The sequence below is a fragment of the Aythya ferina genome (assembly GCF_964211825.1).
Source record: "Aythya ferina genome assembly, chromosome: 9".
In the NCBI taxonomy this organism is placed as follows: Eukaryota; Metazoa; Chordata; class Aves; order Anseriformes; family Anatidae; genus Aythya; species Aythya ferina.
In genome coordinates this window covers 11,154,424-11,177,443 of record NC_140305.1, presented here as the reverse complement: position 1 = coordinate 11,177,443, position 23,020 = coordinate 11,154,424, and the positions used below count along the sequence as shown (strand labels likewise).

General features: G+C 40.7%; 2 protein-coding genes across 3 annotated transcripts in view; one reads left to right on the top strand and one right to left on the bottom strand.

Moving 5' to 3' along the window:
• Nucleotides 1–15,344, top strand: part of MYO7B (myosin VIIB) — a 50,148-nt gene extending 34,804 nt beyond the window's left edge. The window contains exons 35-48 of one of the 2 annotated variants that reach the window (XM_084529854.1): nucleotides 386–564; nucleotides 1,421–1,548; nucleotides 2,079–2,236; nucleotides 2,700–2,853; nucleotides 4,765–4,920; nucleotides 7,131–7,236; nucleotides 7,372–7,485; nucleotides 8,364–8,451; nucleotides 9,608–9,714; nucleotides 10,078–10,263; nucleotides 11,039–11,155; nucleotides 11,957–12,040; nucleotides 12,767–12,886; nucleotides 13,676–15,344. In XM_084529854.1, the coding sequence (XP_084385980.1) occupies nucleotides 386–564; nucleotides 1,421–1,548; nucleotides 2,079–2,236; nucleotides 2,700–2,853; nucleotides 4,765–4,920; nucleotides 7,131–7,236; nucleotides 7,372–7,485; nucleotides 8,364–8,451; nucleotides 9,608–9,714; nucleotides 10,078–10,263; nucleotides 11,039–11,155; nucleotides 11,957–12,040; nucleotides 12,767–12,886; nucleotides 13,676–13,759 (1,781 nt within the window). In that variant the 3' untranslated portion in view covers nucleotides 13,760–15,344. Of the gene's footprint in view, nucleotides 1–382; nucleotides 565–1,420; nucleotides 1,549–2,078; nucleotides 2,237–2,699; nucleotides 2,854–4,764; nucleotides 4,921–7,130; nucleotides 7,237–7,371; nucleotides 7,486–8,363; nucleotides 8,452–9,607; nucleotides 9,715–10,077; nucleotides 10,264–11,038; nucleotides 11,156–11,956; nucleotides 12,041–12,766; nucleotides 12,887–13,675 lie in introns of both variants that reach the window. The other variant, XM_084529853.1, reaches the window with a different exon arrangement.
• Nucleotides 15,345–15,706: 362 nt separating this feature from the next.
• The window catches only part of LIMS2 (LIM zinc finger domain containing 2), a 31,835-nt gene continuing 24,521 nt past the window's right edge, over nucleotides 15,707–23,020 (bottom strand). The window contains exons 6-10 of the mRNA XM_084529859.1: nucleotides 22,328–22,478; nucleotides 21,422–21,514; nucleotides 20,529–20,577; nucleotides 20,267–20,342; nucleotides 15,707–19,461 (exon numbers count right to left, since the gene is read on the bottom strand). Coding sequence (XP_084385985.1) covers nucleotides 19,314–19,461; nucleotides 20,267–20,342; nucleotides 20,529–20,577; nucleotides 21,422–21,514; nucleotides 22,328–22,478 — 517 coding nt within the window. The 3' untranslated portion in view covers nucleotides 15,707–19,313. The remainder of the gene's footprint in view (nucleotides 19,462–20,266; nucleotides 20,343–20,528; nucleotides 20,578–21,421; nucleotides 21,515–22,327; nucleotides 22,479–23,020) is intronic.

Genomic DNA, 23,020 nt, shown 5'->3' with positions numbered 1-23,020 from the left:
GGTGGCCAACAACTCAGCCTGCTTATAGTAGGAAGCTGGAGTTGGGTTCCCTGGAAATACTTTCCAGAAAACTTTCACAGGTGGTAAACTGGAATTTCTTTCCATGCTCTACTGCCAGCTCTAGACAGAAATTCTGTATCCATTTGATTCAGATGGAGTTCTACTTTTGCCTTCACTGGAACCAAAATCAGTCTGGCAGAGAAAATTTAAGTGATTTCTATGAAGTGTTATTGGACGATTAGCTCTATTTACACAAATCACTTTCTGTTGCTAATTGAATTCAGACCTTCAAAATACAATTCCCTTGTCTTTCATGTTGAAATGCCTTTACATTTCTTGGACTGTCAAGCCTGAACAGTACTCCCTTATTCTGTTTTTTCAGAAGATCCTGCCATCCTGTCCTTCAAGAAGGGAGACTTGCTAATCTTGACCGAGGATAAAAGACGAGATGCAAACTCTGGTTGGATTTATGCCCAGAATGAAAGGACAGGCAAAACAGGGAATGTATTTTTGGAAGAGATCTACATTGTTCCTTCTCTCACAAAACCCTCTAGTCAAGTGCTGGTAAGAAAGCTGTACAGTCTTTCAAGAGACTGGAAGATAAGTGTTAAATAGGATTAAATTTATAAATGGAAATTAATCATTCCTCTGAATTCAGACAAGTTCTGTATCTTCCAGTGAAACAAAGCATTTTATTCTGTCATCTCTGAAAACAAAACTAAACCTAGCCCAAACTCTAAGGAGAAGACTGCATTTACATAAAAGCAATGACCTTCAAAATAATAGTCCATTCACTATTAGAGGGTTCAGTACATGGAACTTGTAGCAATTAATAGGTGTGCAGTTGAATTTTCTTGCAGAAAAGCTTTCCTGCAAAGTATAGCAGGGTGCTTTAAAAGAACATGATCTTCCAGGGATTCAACACAAGGTTTCCCATTGATCACTGTTTGTTAACAATTTTTTCTTCAGTTTTGGAGACTCAGCATATTGGCTACTGTGCTAACAAGTTATAAACTGAAGAAGTGGGCAAAAAGCCCCACACCAGTGTTAAGTAGGTGCAATTTTAATATGCATTATGCTCTCGATAATTCCTCACATTATGATGGTTACTTTTGCTGGGACTCTGGAAGTCAATTCGCTGAGTCTCCTCCTCCCAAGTCTTTCCTGAGCCTCTGTAGATCACACACAGAATCACAGAATGGCCAAGGCTGGAAGGGACCTCTGAAGATCATCTAGTCCAACCCCCATTTTATCAAATGTTCTTGAAATACAATCAAACAACCTGCTGAGGAGACATAAGATCTCCTGCAGCATACAGTACCCGAGCTTAGTATATACCATCTGCACATATATGCTGAGTAACACTTGACAAGCTGTGCAGAGACCTGTCCATGTGACATCTGTACATGTGTCCTTTCAGAGTTTGCTGATGATGTCTCCAGACCAGAGAAGGACAGCTTCACAGAACTCCTACACGGATGAGCCTGATGAAGAGGATCTCAAAGTGAAGCCTTACACCCTGGAGGAATTCTCCTATGAACACTTCAGGTGAAGCTCCCTGTGCAGTGTAGGCCCTAGGAAAGTTCTAGGCTTAAGGATCACTGAAGAACAACTAGGATGTAATCAGTTCCTGACTGGGTTTCTTCTCTTTGTTCCCTGTAATGAAGTGTAACTTAGGACATGCAGAGATTCAGTCATACGGCCTACTTCTATCTTTGTCTGCAGAAATACAAAGGGACAGGTAGAAGAATCCCAGCTGGAACTTTTTATTTTCTTTCCAGCAGGCCCTGTGCTTACTTCTCATCCATTCTTCAGCACATACTAGCTAGAACTTAACATTTACACAACATCTGAGGGAGAAAAACTAGACTTCTAAAAAACTTCTTTTTGCACCTTCCTTTCTGGATCTTAAAGAAGCTACATTTTTCTGCTTTTTGCTGACCTGCATAATCAAAGCAAATATGAAATCACTGTCTTGGGAAAGAATATGCATAGAGATCTCTCTTTTTGATCATCATCTATGTTCACAGCAATACTGATCCAGTAATTTTGTTTTGCCTGCACTTGTCTTCATTCAGGACTCCTGAGAAGGAATCCATTAGCAAAGCTGTTCTCCAGAAATCTCGTGGACGCAATCAGCTGTGGGCACACTCTAAAGAGCCCTTAAAGCAGCCCTTGCTGAAGAAAGCATGCACAGACCCTGATCTTCGGGACCTGGCTTGTCAGGCCTTCATTGATATCCTTTCACTTTTCTTTTTGGGATCCAAGAACTCTTGGTGGGAAGAAGAGCTGCTTCCACTAAACTCACCTCCACTGAGATAATACCACATCCACATTACCTGTGGTTCACTTACGTTAATCAGAGGAGGGATGGTGTGTTTGAATTAAGTCAGTTCTACATGACTTAACATTTTTCCCTTGTCTACAGAGTTCCTATTCCTCCCAATACTCCACAACTGGTGACAACCTACTTAACTGAAAACGGGGCTATAGGGGTGAGTGGGATTTACTACATACACCCAGAACAAGCAGTAACTGCTGCTCAAGGAAAGGGGATGATCACAGAATATATTCCAGACCTTCCTCTCAGTATTTCCCACTCATACCTCAGCAGAGTAGCTTAACATGTTAGGATTCAGGTAAGACTTCCCATTTATCTTTCAAAAATGACCTGCTTTTGTCCTTAACAGAGCATTTACCCATCATGAAATTCATGGGGGACTACCCATCAAAACAGGCGCACTCTTCTGTGGAAGTCACTGACCAGATATTTGTGGCAGCTATTCAGGAAGAGGTCCTGCGGGATGAAATTTACTGTCAGATCATGAAGCAGCTAACTGAGAACAGAAACAGGTACTCACCAAAGTTCAAACAGCCTGCTTCTATAGGCCCCAGGGTTCTTAAGTGCAGGTGGTGATCAGGAAACTCTGCTACACCTGTGGTAGGGTGGGGACAGACAGAAGGGTGTGCAAATGGGCTGCCACCCTCTGTGGGGCTCACCTTTTCAGAGCACTCAGAACCACTGACTGGCACTGCTAGGCCATGGAGTGGGACCATTATTCATCTCCCTTCAGCTGCTCCCATCAGCATTCATTGTTCATCTCTGTGCACTATGGCCAGAAAGGTGTTACTGAAGCCTTTTTTTGTCCTAATGCAGCCTGTGGAGAAAAAATGGTATTGCGGAGGGTTCTTGGATGCTTTCAATGACTGTTCTGCCAGCCCTCCATTTGTTTTAAGCTTCCCAATGACAATATTTCCCTTTTACAAGCATGTAGTTCACACTAAGGTTTTTTTTTTTTACCACCAGTGAATCCTTCTGAATAGTTACATTAATTAGCTTACACAACTGGCTTTCAGAACACCTAGTTACACAAGAGCCCCTACACACAGGTAAGTCTCGGAAACAGGTTGCTGTTTTGCTTCCCAACCTATAAAATACTAATTTGACCTACTTTCAGAGAAGTTGAATTGCAAAAAGAAGCTTAAGATATTAATAAAAAATTCTAATTATTAACAAAATGGTTTGTCAATTTCTGGCTGCATTGTGACACTGCAAAAGTTAGAGAAGGAGCCTCTATTTGTGTCTTTTTCCTTACTGTACAAATTAGTATAGTGGGACTGTACTCATATATATATTATATAGTAGAACTCTTACCATGAGTGTAACTATTAGATGGTAAATCTCCTTGCATGCAGTAAATCTTACAGGATATTTAATGCACAGTCTGTAACCATGGTGCCAGTGCCATTCCTGCTATACTCTACCAATTTAGTCCTGTGGGTCATTCAGTGTTTTGAGAAGTGGAGAAAATGCTTGAAAAGTGGCTATTTCCATATATTTTCTTTAGAACAGCCACAGCAACAAATCTTATCCTTCCCAGGCTCCTGCCCTGTGGACCATGTCCTGCTTTCAAACAGACACAAACACCACTGATCTATAGAGTATAAATGGGATTAAAATAGTGTTTCTTCACCTGCAAAACTGGAAAAGTAAATGGGAATAAAGAAGCCAGGACCTCTTTATTCTGCAGAGTCCTGATGCCAATTTAGAGACAGACCTACTGGCTTTCCCAAGCAACACCACTTAGCATTTTGGAGCAATCCCTGGGACACAGATGAAGTGTGTTCTGCTCCTGGCTTTGAAAGCAGAATCACTGACCACCTACAGAGTCTTACTGATTAGGGTGAGATGCCAGAAGAACTTTGGCTGGCAAATTTCACAGACCCAAAGGCTGGAGGAACTGTCATTTTTAAGAGCTGTAACTACCTCACTACACGATGTCATCTGCTTGCTCATTTTTCAGAAGAGGAACACATGTAAGGGAAAGTAAATTGCAAACAAAGTGCTTGTGTTCTGAAAAAAGCTGCCCAGCACAGAGGGCAGGTGAATAAAAACACTTGATAAAACATAATCCAAACAACTGTGAGCTTGAACAGTAAATTGACAGTGGTTTTCGCAGGGAATAGCACCAAGGTCACTGCTGCCAAGATGACTGTTAAACTGGAGCTTGTATTTATTCATGAGATTTGCAACTGCTACAATACTTATCAGCCAGGATTTAGCATTACCTTCACATACGGGCTGTGGCTGTTGCACAGAGAATGGCTGTCAGCTCCTGTGCGGAGCCTCTGTTGATTTGCAGCTCTCTGCTGAATGCCACCATGTGCCATGATGGGAGTGTGTTTCTCTTCCCTAAAGCTGGTGTTTGGTCAAAGGAAGAATTACGTGCAGCTCCAGCAGAACCATTTGCTTTGTGTTCACAGGTACAGCGTGACCAAGGGCTGGCAGCTTCTTTGGCTCTGCACCGGCCTGTTCCCACCCAGCAAGTCACTGCTAAAACACGCCCAGAAGTTCGTGGAGACGCGTAAGAAAGAGCCACTGGCCATGGAGTGCAGTCGGAGGATTCAGACAGTGATGAGGTACACAGTCCTAGATATAGCCAACCCCAAATGTTCAAACATCATGAATCGGGTGCCAGAAAATCACATGGACCAAAACAGCAATACTCATACTTTCCTTTCTCTCTGTACATCTTTTTCTTTGAAATAGTCACTGCTTTTAATTGCCCTAGGGACTTTGAACCACTAAGAGAGGTCCATGTCACAATTTCACTCCTTTCTTTCAGTGTTAGCAACATTTCAAAAAAGTTGAGCATTACACATAATCACTCAATTCCCAGAGCTGGGCTATCCATGGGCAGATCCCTGCTGGGAAAAGATCAATACAGTCAGTTTCTTTTCTTCGAAGAAACACAAATAAACCAAGCCCTGAGACTTCCATGGTTGTTCACACCAGGGCACTTCTCAGAGTGCTAAGCATTACCCTTGTCCTAGTGAGGGCTGGAGCAGCAGAGCGTCCAGCCCATGGTGCTTCCCAAGCTCTGCAGCTCTGCATGATGGGTGCAATTCGGTGCAATGCAAGGGCCATCACTTCTATGTTGCTGGGAGTGGAAGCCACTTCACATGGCCATACGGCAGTGCAACTCCTTAGACAATGATGAGCTACAAGAATTAAAAGAAAAGTCTAGTAACGCAAACTGAAAGGAATTTGCTAACACAGTGGCTGCCCCCCTTGCAGTGGATGAGTTTTGGCACTGCTGGGGAAATGTCGCTGCACAATGAATGTGCCTTTGAGATGCATGAAAAAAATGCATGGCGAGGAATGCTATTCATTATTCTTTCCATGGAGAAGACTGAAAATTTCCCGCCTCCCTGTATCATATGCTATTCATGCTCTCAGCCCTGGTGAGCTGTACAGAGCTTCTTTAGAGTGGTGAACCAGGGAGAGGAAAGCATAATGGACTATTTTGGAGGAGAGATCTTTTTGCTAAACTGCCCCAAATCTGGAGTCTGGGGGAGGGGAAGAGAAACAAAGACAAAATGTTGTTTTCTGAGAGCATTTGCTTTCCTGCACCCACACTTATTTTTTCTCCTTATGAGTAACCTGCTTTTAAGAGGAGAGCAGACAGCTCAAAGGACTGACCTCCAATTACACAGAGTGAAAGCCAACTGAGCACTTAGGTACACCTTTTCCTCCACAAACACAAAGCTTTACTGCTTCATCCCCAGACTCCTGGCCAGGGAAACAGAGCATTCTGATGGGTGTTAAGCAGGTATTTCTTTGGCAATGAATTCCTAGCTGAGTTTGCAAGGGAAGATGGTCCTATGCCTCCAGCCCAGCTGCTGCACATCCTTGGTCTCCTGTGGCCTCCCATTGCAGCATGGCCAGGAATAGATGACAGAGTCCATGCTCCATACAGGGCCTGTGCAGTACCAGAACACATACTGTTCAACTTGGGTTTACAGTCAGGTTTTCCTTCTCCAACTGCTACTTTATTTATTGGGGGAAAAAAGTGTTTCCAAAACTACACAACAAAAGCTGGATGTCAGACTAAGCTCTCTTCATAAGAGCTTGACTCCATGTGAGAGAAGAGCTTGGTGCAGAAAGCTACAGTATGTAACATCTCCCAACAGCCTGCCCTATGCCACTGGGGACAGGAAAAGACCAGCCCTGGAAGGTAACGTGCTAGGCTTGTCCTCACTTTAACCATGCCAAGGCTTTTGCATGACTGCTACTCTAGGCCCAGTTCCTCTGGTTAAAGGACAGCTCTGTTCTGAGATACAATTTCAATGATCTGGGACTGTGCAGCTTCACATCTCACAAGTCAGTGATTACACGCCGGTTCTTATATAAGCCATAATGCTTAGAGCAGCTGTCCAAGCTTTTCCAGTACTTGTATCCTGAGCTGTAATATTCATTTTGTATCTGTATGCAATTTTTTTTAGCTGATGCAAGAGTTAAAATAAAATAGCCACTATCTTCACACTTCAGTAACAGTAAGGAAAACAGCTGCCGAATACACAGAAGGATTGCTGGTACTGGGTAGGAAGGTGCCTTATTCGTACAGCCTCCTTGCACAGTACAACAGCCTTGTAATATACATGCTAATAAGCTCCTCAGTTTTTGCTCCTAATACAATGAATTTGCAGTGGGGCAAAGGTCCGTTAGAGCCCTCCCCATGTCACAGAGCTCAGCATTTTAAATGGAATCTGTTGTTTGGGAGGAACACAGTTTGACTCCTAAAACAACCAGCACTGATCTCTCTCATGTTGGTGGTGGTGTTTTCCAGGAATGGCTCCAGGAAGTGGGCACCTCATCCTGTGGAGGTTGAGGCCATCTTACAGAACAACACCAAGATCTCACACAAGATTTGCTTCCCCAATGAAACAGAAGAGGTGAGAACTTACTTGTTTTCCTGGCCTTGACCATTTTCCCAGCCATATTGTATTTAATCAGGAACAGCTTTCAAGATATTCAGTCTTCTTACTTGTTCCTCTCCTCTGTGTAACTGAAGTCTTGTTATCTCACAGACATTTGATGTGGGAACAAATACCAAAATCCGGACTCTGTGTCAGAACATCGCTTCCAAATTACAGCTGAGCTCCTGGGAAGGCTTCAGCCTCTTTGTCAAGATTGCAGACAAGGTAACTTTTTTCAGCTATGGCAGGGTAGCCAGGCTCCTTCTTCCTCTCTTACTTCTCCCTCAGGCCACCTAAGCAACCATATATGAAATGAAGCAACAGAGCCAGTCATTACTGCTTCTGTCTTGCTGAAGGAATACAACCTAGTCTAGAAATTCTAGCACTTAACACTTGAGTCTCCTGAAGAAGCTGGATGGAGATGCAGAGTTTCTATCAGTCTACTGGTACACACGTGGTACTAAAGGCAGAGGACATAGCTTTTCTTGCAGCTGCTAGGATGGTAGCAAACTGCATGTTGCATGCTGCTGGATTCAACCTTTCTGAACTCAGGCTTTGCCCAAGAGATGCACTGTATATCTGCAGTACTCACTAGTCTTAGGGAAAGCAGTGGCTGACCAGCACCAGTCATTGCTCACTAGTTTCTCAAAACTTGCCTTCCCTGAAGTTTGAGTAGGCTGATTTGCTGAGGTCTTTTCTCTCTGGAACTGCTTGAAGACTGTGATCACGGCAAAAACAATGCTGAGTCCAAGCACAGGGAGTTTCTGATATGCTGTGTTCCTTAGAAGAAGAACCCAGTATCTGCCAATATTTTATGAGATCGCTAGGATAAGGTAGGCATCTTCAGCTTGACTTCAGTAAGGAGGTTGGAAGGAAAAAAGCAACAGAAAATGGAATAAACCTTCCCATATGAAATGGAAATCATGTAATCCCTCCTCCTTCTCCTGTTTCTCCACTTGTTTCCCCTTGCCTCTGTCTTTCCTGCTGTAATTGTGCTGTCTTGCTGTAGAAAGGGAAAGAAAATACTTGCATATGCGGGCACAGATAGTATTTTATACAATCTACTAATCCTTTTCTGTCCTTCGTTGCTTGGCGTCTTCCAGGTGATCAGTCAGAATGAAGCAGACTATTTCTTTGACTCGCTAAGGCAGGTGACAGATTGGAACAGGAGGAATAAACCAGTGAAAGATGGTAAGGGGAGTGCCAGCATGACAAGAACCTGTGTGAAATGATGTGTTGAACTGGAAAAGCAGCAAATTTACCCAGTAGGATTTATCCCATCTTGCCAAATGTGTGACAAGTTTGTCTTACTACCATTTTTGTTTGTACATACACAGTTCCTGCCTGCACCAGCATTAAAACCCAGTGACCTCATACAGCCAGCCACTGGCTGTCAGAAACACCAGAATATCTTGTCTGAGGATCTCTGCATAAATTTTAAATTGGTACAAATTATTCTTTGACTTATTGCATCCAAAACACACATCTGGATGTACGCAAGTTAGATAGATTGATCCTGCTTACGATTCAAGGCTCATACATTGCCAGATCAGGGATCAGCCAATACATGTAAATAGGTTCTTTACAGTGTCATTCCCATTCCTTGGGTCATTAGAAAACTGCTGTCTGCATTACTACCTGGTGATAACCAGACCACAAGTTGTATTGCTAGAGGAACGTGTTTTTAGCATGAAAAAATATAACAGTAATGACAGCAATTCTTTCCACTTCACCTCCAGGCATAACGTACATTTTGAAATCCACAGCAAACTCAAGCTCCCCTCAAATTTCATACTTGTTAACCCTGACCTTTGCTTATTTCAGGACAGTGAGGTTCAACCTCCAGAAGCACTAGGTATCTAAGACTTTCTATCTTCCCTCCTCTCCCCACACCTGATGCAGCTGTTAGGATCTCTGAAAAACACAGCATAAAGATGTCAGTGCACTAAATCACAGTTCATTTCTGTAAACGCATCCACTGGGGAATGTACCAGCATCACTGTAACAGAATTCAAGTGTGCTGAACATCAGCAAATAGCTGTCACAAGCAGCAAGGAATACACACTCATATTGTTGGGATCCTCAATTATTCATCCACCTCTGAAGAGTCTAATGCTGCACCTCAGATGCATGATGGGTGTCCAGGAACTGACAACTAGTCACAATTCCTTGACCATCTAAAATGTCCTTTCCTGTGCTGTTTTTTGTTGTTGTTGTTGTTGTTTGTAACTTTGTTGTTATTAAAAGCAGAACTGTATTTCCTCATAAGAAGCTCACAACTGGAGTTCCACTCACTGTGGAACTCTACAGTGATACAGAGGACAATGACAAGATCTTGTTTCTCTAGGGGCTGCTATGTCTGTGGCTTATGAAGTGTACTTCATGAGAAAGCTGTGGTTGAACGTAACTCCTGGGAAAGACCTGAAAGCTGATTCAATTTTTCATTACCACCAGGTAACCAGCTCCCTAAAGTGTAAATGTATCAGCAATAAGCCAAGAAATACTCCTGAAAAAGTAAGCCTGATGGAGTATTACCCTCTCACTCACTGGGGAGCACAGTTCAGACTCCGAAGCAGATTTATGTTCTAGTGTTCATACCTTAGCTGTACAGTTATGTCAAGAGCACAGCTCCTTAATCTAATTGTTCCTTGGACATGCCCATTTTCCTCCATGACTGTATGGAGAAACTCCAGAAGGAGCCAAAAGTTCTTGGAATGCGCGTGGTGAGACCCACACCCTGACCTCACAGTTTTATTATGCATAAGTCAATGTTTGCTTCAGCCCTTTCTATCTGGATTCAGAGCATGTCTCTTCCAGGAGTTGCCAAAGTACCTCAGAGGCTACCACAAGTGTTCCAAGGATGAAGCTGTCCAGCTGGCAGGGTTGATTTATAAAGTGCGCTTTAACAATGACCGCACACAGTTGGCAGTCATCCCCAAAATCCTGAAGGAGCTGGTGCCAGAAAATCTGCTCCGAGCAATCTCAACAGATGAGTGGAAGAAGGTAAGAAATAGCACTTCTTAAGGCTTTTGTTATTCTTACTACTTTGATAGAGCTTTATGAGAGAAGAAATACATCAATCCACACTACTTTTTTGATTTGAATCTTTGAAAGCACTGTAGAGTGATGCTGTTTTGCCACTTATGATCCAGATGTAGTCATCATTTCTACCAAACCTCTGAAAGATATCTGCATGCCTGGGACTGCTTTGAGATGTGCATTTTTCTTGGAGATATTAATCTCTTTTCTATGTCCAGAAGAAGAGTTAGATATTGAAAGTCAGTGATGGGCCTGGTGATTTGAGGACCTTGTAAAGAAACAGAAAATTAAGACATGCTAAATATTTAAAAGGTTGGCTAGCAAATCAGTGACCTTGCACTCTGTACATGCTACTCACAGCAAAAGGCTCTTTGCTTCACCAAAAGACAAGAAAGCTTCAGCACATACTTCATAAACAGAGGGAGGGACCCCCTAAATGTTTCAGTATAAAATGAGATTTATGTCTGCTGGGAACACTAGTATCACCCCTCTGCCCTGGAATCTGTTCCCTTGAGCTCTTGGACTTCCTTCACACAACTCATTAGTAAGAAACACTGAGGAGGTTCTGGTTCCACTTTGCCCCATGGCATGGTAGGCGACTGATTTTCATGGTCTTCTGTTGCTGTGGGCACAAGACTGACCTTGCTGATGGTCTGATGCCTTCTCTAGTGCTAATGCTAGACAGTGGAAATCTGCCTGTCTCCAGCTGACTAGGCTGTGTGTCCTTTCTTCTAAACAGAGCATTATTGCAGCATATAGCAAACATGAAGAAAAAACTGTGGACGAGGCCAAGATTGCCTTCTTGAAAATAATATACCGGTGGCCAACATTTGGATCAGCCTTCTTCGAGGTGAAGGTAGGTTTAAAGGCCTGTATGAACAGCTTTGGTAGTACACCAGCACTAGGAGATATGGACTGACCATAGTAAAGTATCTGTGTGAGAATTCATTATAAAAGTGGGTTCCCATCATTCCCTGAGGAAAGCGTGGTTCCTTGAAAGTGGGGAGATCAGTTCTTTATCCCTTCGGAACAATGCTTGTTACTTACTGGCTGTATTGTTCTGGTTCTGGAAGGGGCAGAACTGCCAAACGTAGGGGTACACTGCAAAGAAATCATGCTGCCATATGCACTGTTGAGGAAGGACCAATTGTAAGACACAGTGGTAGTACAACTACCATTATATCCAGTTGTAATACCCAATATTATGACTGCGTAGCAAATGGGGGTGGGGGGAAGAATTATGTAGATACTGTCTTGTCATTGTTCTCCACAACAAAATGCTGCCCAATCTCCTATTTCTGGGGTCTGACTCTCTGTGTACCTTTAGGGATCATTCCCCCTTTTTTACCTTTAATTTCTCCTCATTACGCTCCTACCAGACTAGTCTGCAACCAACCATTAGGTCCATTATTTCCTAGGCTGATAGTAGGCTTGATTCTGCTTTTACAGCAGTGAGTTACTTATCTCAAGTTATAATTATACACCCAAAAAAGTCATCCTTAGCAATAGTTACATAATACTGAAGAACTTCAAGTTTCAGTGTTTATTTGGTAAAGAGAACAAGCAGTGCTGGGCGCCGTTACGTGTGTCACCACACCTAATACAGATAATTTTTTCACATTTTCTGTTTATTTTCTATTCTGTTGCTCATTTATAGCAAACCTCCGAGCCAAATTTCCCAGATATTGTGCTGATTGCAATCAACAAGCAAGGAGTCTCATTGATACATCAGAAGACAAAGGTAACAGTTGTTTCTCAAGAACCTAAACAAGGGTTTCACTGACACTCCTAATTTAGAGACAGCAACAGGACCTTCTCCTCAGTGTTAAAGAGGACAGAGTCCAGTCCCTCTACTCATTTTCTGCGACAAACTGAAGAAGATGTTATAGCCTCAGACCACTTCTTTGTAGTTTCTGCACTGAAAAGGTTACAGTGTAGAGTGTCTCTGAAAAAAGAGATGGTAATAATGATGGACCTACACAAAATGGTAGCATCAGGTTGATGGATACTACACTAGGGAGACTGCTTCAGTAAAATGCTCTGCAGGAAACACAAGCTATCTAAAAGATCATGTCAAATGATGGTGTTTGCCAGCCCTCTAACCTAGCCAAACTGGTCTTACCAAGTTCCCAGGCAAAAACATTTAGAAGTATCACTATTTGCTTTTCATAAGAGAATACATATCCAGTGAGTTTTAGGCTATTGTAAATATGATGGCAGCAGGCTATGGAAATAAAAATAAATAAATAAATAAATAAACACATAATAAGAGGAAGTCTCTTAGAGTGATTAAGATTTAAGATGCATCTGCTTGGTGAGAATACCATATATCACTAGTGTGGATGCAAGACCTACCTTGATCCACTGCACAGAATGCTTTTTCTCTACAGGTTTTTGTATATAACAGCCTATATTCATTTGAGAAACATTGTACAATTCAGTTAAATCGGTTTGTTTCTCCTTACAGGAAATTTTAACAGTTTATCCCTTTAACAAAATCTCCAATTGGAGCAGTGGGAGCACATACTTTCACATGACAATAGGGAACCTGGTACGAGGAAACCGAATCTTATGTGAGACATCTCTGGTAAGAAGCGTTTTGTTAAATTACAGACAAGAGCCTCGTTTTTTTTTTTCCTTTAAATCCAGACCTGTTACAGAACGATGATGCCAAAACAGATCATTAAAACCAGTGCAGATACAAGAAACATTTACTGTTCATGTCAGTATAACTGCAGTTTAGAACCAGTTCAGTGCTATGCAATGCTATCTGATACAAAAAGCAATCCACAGAAATGAGGAAAAATAGCCATTTCCCAAGTTTTTCCCATACATCAAAATCTCTCTGTTTGGGAAAAAGAAACGACTGCACTTATCCACAAAACTATGTAAGAGGATTTTCATCTTGTGTGGTTTAATCTGCTATACAATGACATCTTGTAAGATTTTCCTCTTTTAAATGAATGGTACCAACTCTTTAAGAACTGTTTTCAGACTGTTCAGACTCAGACAAACATAATTGTATTGATATTTAAAGGTAAAAGGTAAAATTGTGAAGAAAACCTTAAAACACTTAAGCTCTAACTTCTCTTACGGAAAACCTTGGATTCCAAAGTAAAAGATATCAAGCTATAGTGTCAAATCTTGGTTTGAATGACAATGATATAACCTTGACAGTAGAGCTGTGCTTTTCTATATCCATGAAAGGAAGACTGGACGGAGGAATAGATAAATAATTATAAAACCAGCAATAGCTGTTGGTATAGACATCATCTATGCAGTAAAGTATCTAAGAAGGTCAAACAGAGAGGAAATGACAGTTATTTTTGCTTATGGGGCTATTTGAGAGACTTAAGACTTCTTTCTTTTCTGACAGGGTTACAAAATGGATGACTTGTTAACATCTTATGTACATGTGCTAATGAATGCTGTAAACAAGCAAAAGAGCCTCCCAGCCTGAAAGCAGAAACGGAATTCACGACCTACATCAGTGCCAAACTACCTGTAATTTCATCTACTAGAAGAAAAATTATTTTAAAAATATTAATCTTGCTGATCAGTTTTCTGATCACACACTGAATTTGAACTGTGCTGCTGAAATATTACAAGAAAAGCTCCAAGGAGCATGTGCTTTCAAATATCTTCAGCGCTTCTCTTTCTTAGGTGTAGTGTTAGAATTCCATTCAGTCTTTGGATTCAGAGAACATTTAGCTCTATTTTAATCTAATACTCCAGATCTCCTCCATTTTCAAAGACAGAGACACATTAACAGATTTTTTTTCTTTTTGGAGAGAAGAGCCCCCTTAGTTTCCTACACTCTTACCAAATGCATAATTTGCAAATAAAGAATTAGAATTTCCTTCCTACTGGAAATTCTAAAAGTGGATAAATGTCCTTTAGTATAAGGATAATAGGACACCCTGAAAGGCAAGATAATGTTTTTAATCCTTTTACCACTAGATTATGTACTGAAGTTACAGTAGACTATGACAACCATTTACTGTCACGATATAAACGTCACTCCTGTGTGATGCTAAATTAGTGGGCTGTCCACTAGTTTATCACTGCCTTGGTTAAAGTAAGTAGTTTTCTTTCTCCAACAATTCATAAAACACTCAGAAACTAACAATTGCTTTCTACTCTTCAATTTCTATTAAGCATAAACTCTGAAATGGATCTGGATTTTGGGCCCATTACTTCTACTCAGTTGCTCCTATTTCAAGTTATAGATATGCTTAGTCAGTGCAAATTAGAACTGAAGAACTCAGTCTAACAGACATCTGTTGAAAGAGGCATATTTCTACTATATAGCAATGTTCTCAGCTTGGAGTTATGCAGACACTCATTCACAAGACAAGAATAGTAGAAAAGATCAAGCGAAATTAAAGCTGTTTCCTGCTTCAGGCACTGAGTGGTAATTTGACTCAGTGCTTGTTCACAGACCTTAGTAAAAACACAGCATTGGACCGTCAGGAACCAGAGCACATAAAGCATATGTACCGCAGTGACAGTAAGCCTGTCACTATATAGATGCTCACCCCACCAGAGAACAAGCACCCATTCCTCAGTGACAAGCCCTCCTTTGCGTATGGTGAAACATGGACATGTCTTAAAGCATTTACACCAAGTTCCTTGAGACATGATCTGGCAGCACTGGAAAAGCAGCTCTGCTAGATCTCTCACTAATTTGCCAATGTATGCACAATGGTTCCCTTGTTTCCTCAGATGTGTGTGTGTGCAATTCAAACGCTAAAGGGAGTTTTGTACATGCATGGCAGGGAAGAGCCCCATCCTCTTTGTGCATATAAATGAGTGCCACACTTGTCAGATAGTTGATCATTTTGCAAACAATTAGGTATTCCTGCTGTAATGTCCATTGCTGGCAATGGACACTTTTAAGACTAATGACTTTTGAGTTGTTTTGTCATCTTATGTCTGATCTGACTGTAAGTGAGAAGCATTCAATACTTCACCTGTACAAAAAAGAAATTTTGCATCCAAAATGTATTGTTTCTGGTTTTTAAATAAACTCTGAAGAAAATCAACCACAATGTCTTTTTCAACATGTAAAGTGAGTATTCACTCCAGATCGATGCAATTTAAACTGTACACTACAGTCTGTAAATGATCATAGCACCTCATCTACTTTTCATATATGCAATACAAATTGTATGGCATAACCTCTAAGAGAATGATATCCCTTTTCTGCACATCTTCATCAATTATCACATCATCACTGAAGCAACACATCCAAAATGTAAATTCAACACAACATTGAATCAGATCTGGGCAATCCTCAGAGCTCCTCACGATGTGTAATGCTCCATTGGTCAGCACTGCAATTGTAAATGTACTATATGCAAATTGGTTTACTTTTCTGTGTGTGTGTGTGTGCAAAGATTTAAAATGTATTACAATTAACTTTATTACAAGAACACAAACAGGTATAGTATTACAGTATTTCAATCCACAGTCACATGTTAGGTTAGACAGTATAAGCAATGTGTGATAAAACAAGAGCTCCACACTGTGCAGAATCTACACTTATCATCAAGGCCTGAACCATGATTAATAGCTGCTAATTCCTTTACTCAGTCTGTGGCATCCTTAGCACTTAATGGTGCTTTACAGACTAGTGCAACTGCATTTATTACATTTGTCTGCAACCTATTCCTTCACCATCTAACCACTGATTTATAAGCGTCAGTCACATCATCTAATACAAAACACACAACATCTAGAAGTTCTCTGTACAGAAGGCTGAACATCTGCCTACATTGTACAGACTGTTGTGAGAATAAAGGCTGGGATGCAAACCCTAGATAGCAAATTAGTTTGCCATAAAGAAAGATAGCAAGTGATTAACATACCCTTTTAATACAAATAAGCTTCACATGCTGTGATTTTTAAAAGCATAACCATTTTCAAGTGTAGTCAGTGAATATTAGTCATTGTAATTCAGTATAAATATGAATGTAAACTATAAATGTATATAATGAGACAACAGCTTTTAGTCAGTATACACTTCTGAGCCAAATTCAGCCTTGATATAAATCTATGCTCTCCAGTGGTATGACACCTAGGATGAATTTGGTCAGAATGTCTATTTACAGCAATGAAAAAAGCATGCAGCTTATTTCTGACCAAGACCTTGCCTTTATTTAAAAAAAGTAATGTCAGCCTGTCAACACACTAGGCAGAATTTTAAAGTCTGCATTACCTTCTACTTATTTTCTAAAAAAACTAGACTCAAAAAGGTAGAGGGAAGATGCACTTCTTTGAAGTATTTATAATTATTTCTCCTACTCCCTCAATTCCACTGTCTCACAAAAGGTACAGCAACGTTAATTATTCCATCTCTGCACATGGCAGGATAAGACAGGTAATTGTGAAAAAATAATAATTTAAGAGATGCTATCAGATCGTCACAATATGCTACTTACAGAGATCAATGGCTATGATGATTTTTCCCTCCACTAATTTTGAGAAATGCTCTGAAGGGCAAAATCCGAATTGTAAAGAACTGAACAGCTTATGAAAGAAAATGATATCAATCAACTATCCTTTGAATGCTAAAGCATATTTGGTCTACTGAATTTCTAACATGAGACAAAGTGAGAGCACACACTAATTCTCTACTCGCAGTAGTAATTCCATTTGCCTCTACATGCATGCATTTTCCATTGCTGAACTTGAGTGGCCACTAAAAGAGTATTTCCTACTGCCAGCTAGTTAAACAGCCATTCTGCATGTACCAGTAAGCACACAGCTTTGTGTTCCTCCACCATTTTCCCAGGAAGCTGAAGACACACAGCTGCTCAGATTTGGCATTAGGTGTGGCCTGTGACTAAGGTTACAGGAACAGACCTCCACGCTTTATGCTGAGAAGAATCTGCATAACATAGTGAATTGCACCTACATCAGAAGTTTTGCACTTTACTGTGTCAACCAAATACCAAAGAATAGGCTTACAAGACCAGTCTTTTCAGTGGCCACATACTACTGCACTAAAAGACATGCTGTTCTTTGTGCCCTTAACTAAAAGACCATTTAAAGGCTAGTGAGAGAACAGGGACAAGTCACATGTTCTCCTAAAGCAGTGACAAAAGCAGCTACTATTAGTGTAATCTGCAGTGCACATTGGTCAGAAGACAACGCAGGAGTTCTACCATCAGATTAAAGCCTATCCCCTCATCAGTGTTACAGTGGATGCAGTATACCCCAGTTAAGAGCTTATGGTAAATTAAGACAACAAAAAAGCAAAGCAGCTGAAGGAAATTGAATTAGGAAAGCCAGTATCTAAGAGATGGTGGGATTCTTACCTGCACAGAGTTAAGCAGGATTTCTCACCACTGCTATGACATATCGCTGGTGCAGTTTCATGGGTAGTGGCTACAGCCTGCATGTTAACAGCTATCAGTGCTTTAGCTATCACCTGGTGTAGATTCTGAGCAGAGTATGATGGCACTGAAGGCTATTCTAAGGCAGATAGTCTCCAAATATTCATGGAAAGGGATTCTCAGGTTGCTCATCTAAGTTCAGCAAAGGAAACCACAGGACATAACACCAAAGGTCTCAGTAGCCCACAGGTGGACTCAGAACAGCTCTGCTGATGGCTCACCCTTAAAGAAGTACTGAGAATGTTCAAGACCAGTACATTTCTCAGCACCTCAGGTTGTACTAGCAGAGGCAGTAGGACCACTGAAATTGCACCAGTGATAGGGAAAACTATGGAGCAGAAAGAAACTAGGAAGGAAAACAGTACTCTTAAGAGGTACAGATAGAGGTCTGAGGTCCTCTCTTTAAGTATGCTCAGATCTTAAGAAGAAAGTTGATGGGTAACTCTTAGTTGATTGAAAAAATTTAAGAAAAATATTTATTTTTTTCTCCATAAAATTGCATTTGCTATCAACTCTAAATATTAGAAATTCCGTCATGTAACTCTGCTTTCTGGATAGTGACCTAAGAGTATATTTTTGCCTTTCAAATAAAGTGAGAAGGACTGGATTTGAAACTGAAGCACTTAAATTAATGCCATATTATAAACTGGATTTCACCATGCAAAAGAACGACTACAGCTTTAGCCACACTGCCTCAAAAAATGTCAGCTGTGTCAGTGGACAGGACATGCTTTGTGTTGACCACTGGAAGCTCTGGTACCCATGATGTAGTAGAGAACAGACTGAGAAAAATGTAGTGTCAGTTTCTTAAAAAAAAATAATTGTCCTTTTCCATAGCCACCTCCTCCTAATGGAGAGCCCACTATTTTGAAGAGGCTGGCTTGGCCTTGGTAACTGCAATCCTGTTACTGTTGAACAGGGAAGCAGCAAAGAAAACTTCTTCAGCTGCCTTATCATTGGTCCTGAGTCAGACAAGTAGGCAACATAGATGCCATCAAGTACAATAACTATTGGCTTCTGGGCTTAGTCAGTAAACCTGCAAACCAGAAGGATGGTACAGCATCCATATATGCTCAGGAGGAATCTGGACAATGCCTACTGCATCTTGCATGTAACAAGGAGTGACAGCTTTCAGAGTATTTGCCTGGATATTAAAAAAAAAAAGTCTTCACCCAGGGTAAGAAGAGAAATACTTATATTTTAACCCCCCCCAAAAAAAAAAGAGCAAACCACATATTTCTTCCACTCCAACTCTCACCCAGTATTTCCAAATTCTTTAGACTATAGAGGACTGGAAAGAGAAGTACAGTTCAGTTGAGGAAGGAAAGATTGTGTACAGCTCAACAAAGGCAAAAAAAAAAGTTATTAGCAAATTAATAACCAGCCTGTAAACTGCTCTTTGTGCCAGTGTTAATAGAAAATTGCTTGAGAAAAGGGAGAGTAAAGATGCAAGCCACGTTACCAGAAGCAGGGGAAGGTACTACTGATCTTTGGTTTCACTTGTTCTTAGTTCTTTCACTTGTTCTTAGTTCACTTGTTCTCTCTGAAGTCAATAGCTGCTGTGAGCAGCATCTAATGACTGTAAGAGTACAGTCACTAGGCTGACAGACCTGTTTAAGCAGAGTTTAAATCCAGAGCTTTGGGGTGTGCCTTCTTGGATGCCAGCTCCGACAACTTCTTCAGGCGTTTCTTCAGCTCCAGTGGGAATTTCTCATAGCATTTCTTGCATACAGGCTTCATGTCAAACTCCACAAACTTATTCCTTTAACAGAAAGAACAGAGGGCTATTAAAGCACTATTTTCAAACTATATCCCTGACTAAATTAAGTCTGCATGCATCTACATAAATGCAGCTGCTTGCTTTCTACTGCATTTGTAAAACACCTCACCTCCTTGTCTGGTCATGCAAGTATAAAGATCAGATTTTAATCATGGAATGAGGGCCTTTAGTATTGCTAGCTTAATAAGGAGCAAGATTTTGCTATGCATTTGTACTTAACAGCCTAGAATAACAATGTTATCTTGGAATGGAAATGGAAATGGAAAGGTCCCCTTTGTGATGAATTAGAGCTCCTTCATGTGCAAGACCGGTAGGGCCAATCCAGCATAGCAGGTTAAGGGGTTTGAACATGAGAAAATAAAATGTAGGATCACTTTGTTTTCTATTCCTCTTCTACATATTTGGGGTAACTATTCTGAAAGACAATGTTATGTTAATCTAAGCAATTGCAAGTACTGTCAGTGACAGGAGCATACAGACTAAGGAACCATGGAAGCTACAGGTATTTCAGGACAGGCGGTTACTTAAAGTTTAAAGCCTTCCTTCTGTAGAGCTGTTCAATCTTCTCACAGAACAGCTTCTTCCTTCATGAACAGACGGAAAATGAAGTAGAGAATACACTGAGTCCCAGTTCTGAAATCCAAGGGATTGAAAATACCCACTCCCACAGAGAAAAAACATCACTGCTCAGTGGGTCAGTAGTACACTGCCCTTCAGAGGGGCACTGGCTCATGGCACCCCCAAGCTGATACCCTGCCTCAGGGGCAAACTATAAACACTGACTTACTTCAGTGTAAGCTTGATGTTGCAGGTGGAGCAGGAGAAGCAATTCACACACCAGGCCTTGTTAAGAGCTGATACCACTGCAAAAGCAAAAGCACAGAATAAAAGGAAACTGCCAGATTATTTGAATTCAGATTTGTATCCAAATTCAAATGAGGCCAGATGTGTAAAGAAACACTGGTGCCTTGCAACTGTGGGATTGCAACAGCTGCACTAACAAATAGAAAAGGGACAGCGACCCAAAACAAGTAGGGAACAAATCTTACCATCTCCCTCTATCACGTGGCTGCAGTTGTAGCAGACGTCGCCAAAGAGCTACACAGCAGAAGAAATAAGAACAGGAACTCATGTTACTGACTACTCATGCTCCCCAAATCACACAGCTGGTGGGAACACTAAATTCTACCTAGTGAATTACCAGACATTGCAGTGGCCCCCAAATATACCAATTTAAGTCTTCTGAATAACTTTTCATACACTTGCCAAATTTTCCATGTTCATTTGGATCTCATACTACTAAATACTACAAGACCTTTTTTGTTGATGCCTCACACTCTACCACTGTTATGTGATCTTAAAGTCCCGTACATGGGACAATTTGAGTATTACAGGATCTGTAAAGTATGATACTCATTGAAGACAAACATCTCCTGATGTTAAAACTGTAAACACCAAAACAAAACCTAGAGCTACTTTCAAAACGGTAACACTTAACTCTTACAAAAGAAAGAGACTAACTTATCTGAGAGAAGAAAATAACAAATTCATAGCTGCCCACTGTCATCATACAGAAAAAATACATTCGTATTGACTGGTGAAACATACTTTTCTTACATGTTAGGCAGCACAACAAAAATCTCAGGCCCACAGAAGTCAGTAATTAACAAAGAAGTCCATACAAATAGCTTTGGAGTAGAATTAAAGGGATTTTAATTGCTACGTATAGTCAGTATTTCTTCTCTCAATGGAACAAAGAAAAGTCAAACTCCACAAGACATTTCTATTCTGTTCTCAATATCACTTTTCACATCTACCAAGAAAACCTATTTTTTTCAGTTAAATCTCATTAGTTTCTTAATACTATGTGCCTCTACAAATTGAGATTAAAAAGCATTCGGCAGCCAGAGTGTGTGCCTACAGAATAGATGGCAGAATTTACCTGGTTATAATGAGTTTCACAATAAGCCAGTCCTTTTTTCTCATAGTGTCGGTGCCCCAGGAATGGCTTCTCACATTTGGCACAAACAAAATGCTGTGAAAGAAAGAAGACACTCAGTGGCAAGCAATGTGACTTTTCCATCACCAGGGAAAAATTTGCATAGGTACTGTTCTGGCTGCAAATCATAGCTCAGTAGAGGAGACTTAATGATTTAATAAAACTGGGACTGGAAATTATGCAAGTGAGAAGAAAGAGGAAATATTTAGTCTGTTATTAGTAACTAAGAATTACATTAAAGATAAGTAGAACACTTGCTGAAAGGGAATCACATTGTGTCTATATTGATAGACTTGTGAAATATTATCTTGCTTGTTTCAGAGAAAAGAAACAGGAACATAAAATAGGGTTGGTATGAATGCAGTCCAAATGAGCAGTAGCATCTCTCTCACAGTTCAGCCTTGGGAGGTTTGTCACCAAAAACATAAATTAATACAAAACTTCAGAGCAAGCTGAGACAACTCAGCTGAAAGTTATAGAAAAAATGACCTGAAAAGGTAAGAATTGCACTGCTTTTGCCTACATTACAAATTCTAACATTGTAACAAACCTTCTAACTAGGCGTGGAAAGAATGTATGTTAGTATATCCAAGTAAGTAATTATTTAAATTTGTTAGTAAGTAAATGCTATTTTGTGAACCATATTCTGCAGGAAGTTTTGCAGTGCAATTCTGATGAACCTGCTATACTCATTCACTCACATAAGGTGAAGACAATCTGAAATATAAGCAATTGCTTCCTGTCTAATTCTTATGTTACACATCATGTAATCATCCACAGCTTCCAAACAGTGCTAGTCCTCTTCCAAAATGGTTCCTGAAGGATATTTCAGATTCAGAGAAGCCTCACCTCAACATGCCATTGCTTTCCCAGAGCATTGACCACTCGTCCCTCAATGGGCCTGCGGCACGCTCCACAGATGGGGATTCCCATCTTGTCATGGCAGGGCAGGCAATACAGTTCTCCCTTCAGTTCCCGGGCCTCAGCAGTCAACTCCTTCCTGAAAACATAAATGCGTCCCTGAAGTCAGAACACCAAGTGAAGCTCCTTAAAGCCTGAGATGATATCTTGGAAGACTAAGCTTGAAAGTTAATATATTTTGGCAATGTTCATGCTGTAAATACTGCATCATTAAATTCAGCTAGCGAAATACAGCTATTGTTGACTGTTTTTTTTCTAAATTTTCTTTCTCAGGTTGCTAGATAAGAGAACACACATGGAGTATCATGTTTCCAGCTAGATACTCTGGCAGCAATAATGAGGTGCACTCACATGCAATGATATTGTGTCACACAGACTCAAGTTTCTTTGAATGGGATAGCTCAGGTAAAAGGACTATTCCAGCAGTGGTCAGCAGCAACCAATTTACCTTATTCCTCAGCACTGTTACCCATACAAGGGCAGTACAATGCTCTCTGAGAAGTATCTTATGTCAGACAGGTATCAGCATGGTAATAATAGACTGTGCCAGAAGATAGACACACCTCTCCAAGGCTTTCTTTTTCCGCCTATCCAGAAATGCAAAATGGAACTATTTTGAGT